Source organism: Garra rufa, unplaced genomic scaffold (genome assembly GCF_049309525.1).
Source record: "Garra rufa unplaced genomic scaffold, GarRuf1.0 hap1_unplaced_671, whole genome shotgun sequence".
Taxonomy (NCBI): Eukaryota; Metazoa; Chordata; class Actinopteri; order Cypriniformes; family Cyprinidae; genus Garra; species Garra rufa.
Genome location: NW_027394936.1, coordinates 2,669 through 12,476, shown reverse-complemented (window position 1 = coordinate 12,476; position 9,808 = coordinate 2,669). Strand labels below are relative to the sequence as shown.

At 35.6% G+C, this 9,808-nt stretch overlaps 1 protein-coding gene across 1 annotated transcript; it reads right to left on the bottom strand.

The window, feature by feature from the left end:
• Positions 1–6: 6 nt before the first annotated feature.
• Positions 7–9,560, bottom strand: sult4a1 (sulfotransferase family 4A, member 1). Its single transcript, XM_073833044.1, has 6 exons — positions 9,260–9,560; positions 4,087–4,217; positions 3,904–3,984; positions 3,652–3,778; positions 3,454–3,548; positions 7–590 (listed from the first exon to the last, which is right to left on the bottom strand). Exons 1-6 carry the CDS (start codon positions 9,426–9,428, stop codon positions 333–335), a joined length of 861 nt encoding a protein of 286 aa, XP_073689145.1. The 5' UTR covers positions 9,429–9,560; the 3' UTR covers positions 7–332.
• Positions 9,561–9,808: the final 248 nt, after the last annotated feature.

Sequence of the window (9,808 nt, the reverse complement as noted above, 5' to 3'; positions counted from 1 at the left end):
CAACAATCCTTCCCTTGTCTGACTGATAAGCAACATGGGAATTATCTAAAGTCGAGTCATCTGTCATACAAGGGGCTACATTCCTGTCTGGCAGACATATACATGCATGTGAAATGTGTTAAATGTAACTCTCACTTTTGGCCTGCACTTATCACTGCATGCGTCCTTCTTTGGGAAAGACTAAGGATTTCTGTTGCCAAAGAAGAAGTCTTTGGGAATCCATTTTTATAATTCCTCTAATGATGAGGCTAAATAAGGTATAGGGTCAGAGTGCTTCGAGGTCATGCTAGATCAGGGAACAGAACATGCAGTGACAGCCTGTTAAATTACCGCTAATATTTTTCTGTTTTTTGGTACTTCATAATGCACATGAGAGAATACTTTGAGTTTGTTTTTAGCTTTTGATTAATTGCGTTTTTTTTTCCCTTTTTTCCAGTCATCTCTCTCTTACCCCGGCAGATGGACAGGGCCTCAGAGTTGCAGCACTGCTCGATGAGTTGGTTACAGCTCTCCACCATGCTCTCCAGCTGGGCTTTATCACACGAGACACCCAGAAAGCGAGCCAGCTGCTCCACCAGGGTCCCCAGATCCTCCAGAGAGGAAAATTACAGGCAGCAGGAAAGGTGGAGAGACAGAGAGAATGACAATCTTTTGGTTATGTAATCATGACTCACGCCTTACACAGATGAAAACATGAAAACATAATGAGCTTACATAATTAACTTCAGTTTTTAAATGATTTCAGGGACTTCGAGGTGCAGGTGACTTTTTTTCTGCCAGATGTTCTGCATCCAAAAAAAATCGTAATAGCTAATAGTACATCATGCAATGCGATCAATTCAAGAATGTGCATCTGTTTTTCAGTGAGATCAGTTGCACTGACATACACTACTTAAATAATAGTTAAGAATTTACATTTTTAAATATATTTAATACTTGATTTTACAGTTGTTGAATTAAAGTAATAACTATATATAAAAACAGTTCATGGGTCAAAGACGAAAAAGGGTTTAAGCATAAAAACAATAACTGTAATACTGCTTTAAATTGTAGTTTTTCCAAAAATAATTTACAAAATTTTCTGTTTAATTTAATTGCAGTTTTGCTTGTTTTTTTGAGCACAAAAATAAATATCATATTTTTTCCCCATAATTTACAGAAGACAACCACTAAAATGTCATTCGGTGTTACAATCTTGTCAGGCATATTTACGACAAAAATAAATTCATGACATATTAAAAAGATAAATTACTTTCACCCCAAATACTAAATCTTTGTAATTCATTTTTTTTTTATTTACCACTGTCCTAGGTTTTGCCCATTTGTCATTAAGAATTTTGTACTCATTTAAAACACAATCTAATTGAATATGCTCCCTTATTCTTTTATATATTTTAATAAAGTCAGAATAAGCACGCTGTGTTACACTGAGTGCCAATGTAACATTATTTCAACCAAATTTTGGCAATTTATTCTGCAAAAACTTATTTGAAACCCTAATATTAGACACATTACTTACATTGAATGTGCTTTCTATGGACATAAAATCACTTTTGTAAAAAAAAAAAAAAAAACTTTTGAAGTGTACATCTAAACATCTTCGACCCTCATGCAAACAAAATTAAGAAAACACAATGCACTTTTTTATTATGTATTAATATATTAATATATTTAACTGAAAATTAAGAAACAATTTTGTGTGTATATATATATATTTTAACTTAGTTCATATAGTATCCTTCATGTTCAGCATATAGACTCATATAGAGCTGTGTCATGAACTACGGACTACTGGAACATGCTGTACTGTATTATCTATATATTTTGTTTCTATACATTAGTCTGTTACATCAGAGGATACGCCTCTGTCACATGCCATGGGTCTCTGTTTGTGCTTTCCTGCTGGACTCTGAGCTCTCTTAATCACATTACTCCATAAAGATATGGAAACAACATACTTAAGCATACTGATTATCAGTGATTCCCCTTAATATGCAGACATAACACTCTACTATCGCAATTTCCAGGAAGTGTTGTCTTTAAGACATGAATACAGCTGTTTGTAAGAATGAAATGCACTAAGGGGCCTCTTTATACTGATACCACATGGACAAACAGTGGATGTGTGGAGGTTAAAAAAGTGAGAGAGTTAGGAAAGAGGATATTCCAAATACTATACAGTAAAGTATACTATACTCTATCGAGCATATGAAGCAGAACACATTTTTGAATGAGTTTGAGATCATCTCTGCATCAGTTTACAGGAAACTGATTTAAAGCAGTAGGTATTTTAAATGTAAAACTTTAAAGTAGTTTGGTAACACGTTACTATAAGGTTTTATTTGTCAACATTAACTATATTAGTTAACATCAACAATAATTATATGTGGCCCTGGACCACAAAGCCAGTCATTGGGGTCAGTTTTTCGATTGATGTAAGGTTTGTTAGGATAGGACAATAATTGCCTGAGATACAACTATTTGAAAATCTGTAATCTGAGGGTGCAAATTATTGAAAGTCCAAATTTACTTCTTAGCAATGCATATTACTAATCAAAATGTTTTGATATATTTACGGTAGGAAAATGTGCAAAATATCTTCATGGAACATGATCTTTACTTAATTTCCTAATTTTGGCATAGAACAAAAATCAACAAATCAGACCTTATTGTAGAATGTTACCAATATTTTTCGGTAATTGAAATAATGCTGCAATAAATTTAAAAAATACACTTAAACAAATTTTAGAAATATTGCCTTGCAAACTCACTAAAATATGTAAGTTTGGTCAAGTAACAACAGTTCTAAAAATAAAAATTAATTTAAATTTAAATGTAAAGCAGAAATATTTTTGAAAAAATAAAAGTGAAAATCATGTATTAGAATCACTAAATCAAACTAAAATTAAAAATGAAAACAAAAATAAATCATTCATTCAAAATATTCATAAATGAACACTGATACAAACACAAACAAATAAAGCAATAAATAAATACTTACAGATCAATTAAAAAGCCCATTTTAGTTATAATTTGCAAAAACAAAAAAGGAAAAACTGCATACTGTAAATAATATAAACACTGGACACCGCCGATATACTGAATTATGGTAGTATCCTATTTTAAATATAGCCATAAAATGTGCGGGAGGAGCAAGTGTGTGTGTTCTGGTAATGTCCCCACAAGCATAGTAATACCAGTAAATGTTGACCTTCTGGAGACATTTTTAGGTCCCTTGTGGTGACATTTTTAGGTAGTTTTAGGTTATAAATCATACAGAATGAAGTGTTTTGAAAATGCAAAAATGCAGAACGTTTCCTGTGAGGGGCAGGGTTAGGGTAAAAGGTTAGAAAATACAGTCTGTACAGTTGAAAAACCATTACATGTATGGAAGGCCCCTTATAAAACATGGAAATGTGTGCAAGTGTGTGTGTGTCTCAGTGGAGGCAGTACCTTGTACATATCCTCATATTTCAAAAAGAGAACATTAGAGTCCATGCGATGCTCCCAGAACTCCTGAACATGCTCAAACCAGGAGCCGTATCCCACTATTGGGCCGCACATACAAGAAACAAAAAACAGGAATAAGACATTCTCGTGCACATTCCTTGAGAAAGCATGTCAGTTTTGTGTCACATGTGTCTCACTCACACTTATCATTCATGAATCTCCTGCAGAACTCCTGGAATGTTCCCCGGTAGCTCATGGTTCGCAAAGAGCGATGAAACTGGTAGTAGGACACCACCAGGTCTTTTGGGTTCCTGGCCATATAGATCACCTAGAGGACATGCATTGATATGTTTGTGTAAAGGCATATTTTATACCAAAAGTGATACAAAGAACAGCATTTATTTGATTTGTCGATTATATGATTAATATGTTGCATTGTGTTTTCCAGCTAACCTTGCCTTCTCCATTGTGCATCGCTGTGGGCAGGAAACGAAATGGCAGGTGGCTTTTGATCAGACGAGGCGACGTCAGTTCCTAGAGAGAGGCAAAAACCAACTTTAGCATTCCAGGAAGTGAGAGGAAAACTAAGTGTTATTTCCATGCTGAAGACCAAGTCGCTTGTGAGAGATGAAATACCTGGATGATCTCCAAACCCGGCTGTGGATATTCCAACACAGGAAGCTGCTCATCAATATTCATAAGGCCGATCTCATCTGGGTCCGCACCCTGACTCACAAGATACACCACCTCCTGCAACAAACTCGTACCTATGTGTGAGAGAGGAAGAAAGCAAAGTTGTTTTTAGATGTATCATTAATGGTAAAAAGATTACTTTGAGAGCTGCACTTAACTGTAAGCACGTGCATGTGCCTGAATATAGCTTGACCTGCTCTTTTTTTCAGTTTTGACCATCCCAGCTGACAAGAAGCAGTCTATTTGTGATGCAGATGCTATCATGCTTCACAGAGGATGTTGAACTTATTAGGTGAGGGGCTTAAATAACATCTTGCCACATGATTTTGGAGCATTTATTTTATAAGAGCTTTGGCATTTTTTAATGTGTTAAAGGATTAGTTCACTTCCAGAACAAAAAATTACAGATAATATACTCACCCCCTTGTCATTCAAGATGTTCATATCTTTCTTTCTTCATTCGTAAAGAAATTATGTTTTTTGAGGAAAACATTTCAGGATTTCTCTCCATATAATGGACCTCTATGGTGTCTGCGAGTTTGAACTTCCAAAATGCAGTTTAAATGCCGCTTCAAAGGGCTCTAAACAATCCCAGTTAAAGAAGAAGGGTCTTATCTAGCTAAATGATCGGTTATTTTCCAAACAGACTGACAATTTACACAGGATTACACTGACTACGCATGCGCTTCGCAGAGACGAGACAAGACAAGACGAGCATTTGAGGATAAAAAGTATATAAATTGTCAATTTGTTTTGAAAATAACCGATTGTTTCGCTAGAAAAGACCCTTCTTCCTCGGCTGGATCGTTTAAACAGCATTTTGGGTAGTTCAAACTTGGGGGCACCATAGAAGTCCATTATATGGAGAGAAATCCTGAAATGTTTTTCCCCAAAAAACATAATTTCTTTATGGCGGGAGAGGAAAGACATGTACATCTTGGATGACAAGGGGGAGTACATTATTTGTAAATTTTTGTTCTGAAAGTGAACAGAGTCAGGCCTCTATTCAACAGTACAATGGTGGTTTGATGCAAAAGGGAGCTGGTTACAAACATTGCTGTTGACCTTTAGGCAGCGCTGATAATGAAATTTCACCCTGCTGCGTCAAAAGTTTTGGCTACACGCCCTGATCTTTGTATCTTCCTACTTCTTCACAGAGTTCTTTGACACGTGTAGATATAACGCATCAACATTATCCTTACAAGGAATTCTTTATGGTTTAATGAGCGACAGGAAAATGCCACATTCCAAGAAAGTATTTTCAAGAAAAATGTCCAGACAATGTCCAATATTTATTAGCCTTAACAAATCAATTGTAAAAGTAATTATGCAAAGAACAGAGATGGTTTAAACACATGACTAGCATTAAACATTTGCCATATTCATATTCTCTTTATCAAAAAAGCTTGATAAATTGAAGTTTGGAGGCTGGTTTTGTTTTCTCACTCATTTTGAGTGTCTATGTTGGTTGAGGCTTATCAGTGTCCTCTTTCACTTCTTATTTTGGTCCATTTCACGTGAAAAGTGCATGCGTGTTTGTAAAAATCTACTTCCGTTTAGTTGAGGAGAAGCATTTGTATTGCCAATTCAGTAGACATCTTATTTGTTGACTACATGAGGAGTTTTCAGGAGCACAAAACAAAAGCATAATATAATGACCTTGACATTTTCATAAAGGGCCTCTTTTACCCTTATTCAGAAGTTTTGTTTACTATTGGCCAGCTTGATAGCATACATAAGCATAAATTAAACATGCAATGCCTTCTGATGGACCCTCGTAGACAGACAATTGTCGAGTTATCCGCAAATGTATATATTCATAATTAAATAGTACAAATTTTAAAATTTAATTTTCTTATCAGAAATCATATACATTTATTTCAGGAAAAAACAATGATTCAAAAACATAAATTATGCTTACTTTTACATGAACAGCATAGACAAACAACCCAACCAGGGCTCAGCCTTAAAGTTAGATTTAATACTGTCAGGAAAAAAAAACTTGATTTGCTGCACAAATTCCACGAATAATAACAGTAAATGAAGGTCTTGTGTTAGCTACTTTAAAGATCTGGAACAAATGTATGATTTTAAAGACATAAATATCTTTCAATAGCTGATGATGTCTGGTGGGTTTATAAATCCATTTCAAATATTTTTTCTCCCTTCCTGACACTCAAACACCAGTGATGAAAACAGGAGAATATGGTTGATTTGCAACAGCTTTTTTTTCCTTTCCAAGAAAACACATGACCCTCTGGCCACTTCCTCCCACTGGACTTCAAAACTAAACTAAGTCATATAAAGTGAAAAGTTATATTGCAAACACAATCTGCACTATCAACCTTTCTTTCTTTTTTTTCAAATTTCCGGGCATTTGGGAAAATATTGAAATACACATTTGTTCAGACAGGTTAAAGTTATGAAAATATTTAATGGGGACATAATCAAGCTTAATCGTATTATAAGAAGCCTGGGAAATATCAAGAAGCCTTTAATGTTTGACTCCTCCATTCTCATCACAACTATCAACAAACTAATGTCTATTTACCCTGCAGATTCGACTGGCAGTGCAACGTATGACTCTATTGACCTGTCATCCATCACCGCCCGCTGGATACACACATTTCAGTGTGTAACACTCAGCAGAGCTCGGCCTTCCCTCAGCGCTCCGAACTCAATTAATCAGATGCTGGTGCGACACAACATCCTCTGCAAAGCCAAGCGATTTCAGACCATCATGCTATCATTCTTACTATCCTGCTGTCTGATGATCTCTCTTCTCTTCATAACTGCACAGTGGCTGTATCATGTTATAACCAGCTGCATTCATTTAAACACCCCTTGACTGTACTAATGTTGTTTACAGACCTATGATTGTTTTCTTTACAATTTCTCTAGAGCTTTACAATAAGCTTGTATTTGTTAATATTAACAATGAGAATGTTAATTTCAGCACATCTGTTTAAGTTATTTACCTAAAGACCTGAGCTGAAATGAACATTGAAAAGTTTTTTTATTAACCAACATTAAAAGGAATAGTTCACCCAAAAATGAAAATTTTCTGTAAATCGACTCATCACTTGCTCACCAGTGGATGGAATGAGTGCCGTGAGAATCAGAGTTGTCCGAATTGACAAATCCATCATTAAGGTTTCATTAACTTTAATCTCTTGTTTTTGGCCAAAATACATAGTCCAAAGTCCATAATCCATAATAATGCTTCCTCCAGTGTAAAAGTCCATCCCTTGTTGACCTCTCATATCAAGCATCTTTGTTTAGAACTATTTTGGACTAGTTTTTGCTTGTAAACGGTGCTTGATCTCTGCATAGACAAGATGACTTTTGCACTGAAGAAAGCAATATTATGCACAAAGGACTTGTATTTTAGCTGGAAGCAACTGTTTGAAGTTAAAAACGCCTTACAAATGTCTTACAAATGTAGGTTTGTAATGAAGATGTTAATTATTGGACTGGAATTGTTCAGATTACTTGTGGATTATTGTAATGTTTTTATCAGCTGTTTGGACTCTCATTCTGACGGCACCCATTCACTGCAGAGGATCCGTGGGTCAGTAAGTGATGGAATGCTAAATTTCTCCAAATCTGTTCCAATGAAGACACAAAACCATCTACATCTTGAATTATGGGTGAACTATTCCTTTATCAAAGCAAATTGTAAAAGCAGGTAAGAAAGCAATGGCTCTATAATGCATATTAACTTTAAAGTCTAATTTGCTTTTTTCCATAATCCCTAATAATGCTTCCTCCAGCAAGTCCATCCCCTGTTGTTCTCTCACATAAAAATCTCCCAAAATATTTGTTTAGAGCTGTTTTCGACTGATCATGCTTGTAAACAGTGCTTGATCTGTGCATATTTCTCTCCTGGTTCAGACTTTGCCCTGGAGAAAGCAATACTATGCAAAAAGGAATGTATTTCAGCTGGAAGCAATTGTTTGAAGTTAAAAACGTCTTAATGGTGCATTTGTTTCTAACAAACTTGCAGCTTTTTGTTTCACAAGATAATAATTGATGGACTGAAGTTGCGTGGATTACTTGTGGATTATTGTGATGTTTTTATTCTGACGGCACTCATTCTCTGCAACTGCACTGGTGAGTAATAAAATGCTATTTTTTTCTAAATCTGTACCAAACAAACCCATCTACATCTTGAATGGCATTAGGCTGTGTAAACTTTTAGCAAATTTTCATTTTGGGTGAAATATGCTAATTTTTGTTCATTTTAGTTAATACACACTAATTTAAGTAAACTAATGGAACCTTATTATAAAGTGTTACTGTTTTCCTTTTGGCTTCTCAAGTTCAAGACAGAAAGCAATAAGACAGCTCTACAATGTATATAAACATTCCAGTCTAATTTGCTTTTTTAATTACAGGAAACAGAAAACAATCTGCAAATATACATTTGTTTTCAGCTGTCTTGTTACACAAGTAGATCGACATAGCAACAAGCATGCGTGGGAGAGGGAGTGATACATCCTAATAGGAAACAGCGCCTCTGCAGTGAATGAACACGTGTGGGCATGGCAAACATTTCACTTTGCTTTGTTTTTAATTTCACATCAACACCCAATACTAACACAACCAGTTCTGATTTTGCATTCTTATCGACCAAAGATCACACAATGTCTAAAACAAGCAACTGTTCACCATATTTCTTAATCAAACTCATCTATTTTTATACAGGCCTGACTCAAGATACTGACTCAAGACACTCAATGTGGACTGGACATGATTAAGTGGGCCAGGCTGGTTTAATAATATTTTAAAACACCTTTTATTTGGCTGTTGATGAATCATCCATAAAGGTAAACATATATTTATTTTGTTTATAATCTAGTAAGTGCTGTTTTACTAAACAAACAGACTACGCATATAAATATGTTTGGGTTTTCATTTCATATATTCACACGCTATCTAAAACATGCTCTAAATCATACTGTCTAAAAATAAATATGCAATAAGTGACGCGCATTGATGCTAAAGATCTCAGATGACCCTTTGTTTTGATAAACACCTCAAATAACTGCATCCTCTATCAGGAACAACCATGCACATCCAAGCTGTATTCTGACGTGTGTGTGTGTTTTAATACCTGATTTAGGGTATGTAACGATCCATATGTCGCTACTTCTTAACGAAAAGTTGGCGATCTCGTCCATCTTGCCCCTGCAGAAAGGAGGGAGTCGAACTCCATGATACTCGAAGTATTTGCTCTCGTATTCAATCGGGGTGCTCGGCGTGTCCACCTCGCTTTCCGCCATCCTTTTAAAAGATTACAACACGAAAGGCTCGAAGGGATCGATTTTCAGAAAGATTCGGGGAGAAAAGGACGCATTTAATATCCAGCAGCCCCTGATTGTTTGGCAAAGACGTTCCGCTTTGCGTGCGTATTGACCTTCAGCCAATCATGAGGAGGAGAGATGATGTAATGGGATTCTCTCAGCATCAGCACCAGTCGTCGGGGCGGTTCCTCAAACTGGCCAGCTGTTCATCGCTTACGTAAATAAACAACACGTTTTTAAAAGTAAAACTGTTTAAATGTGGTTGCTGAGTGAGCAAGTTGAATCCAATCTTGCATTAATGCTATCTTCTGTTCTGTATATCACGTGATATGAATGAATATAAGACATGTATAGTATTG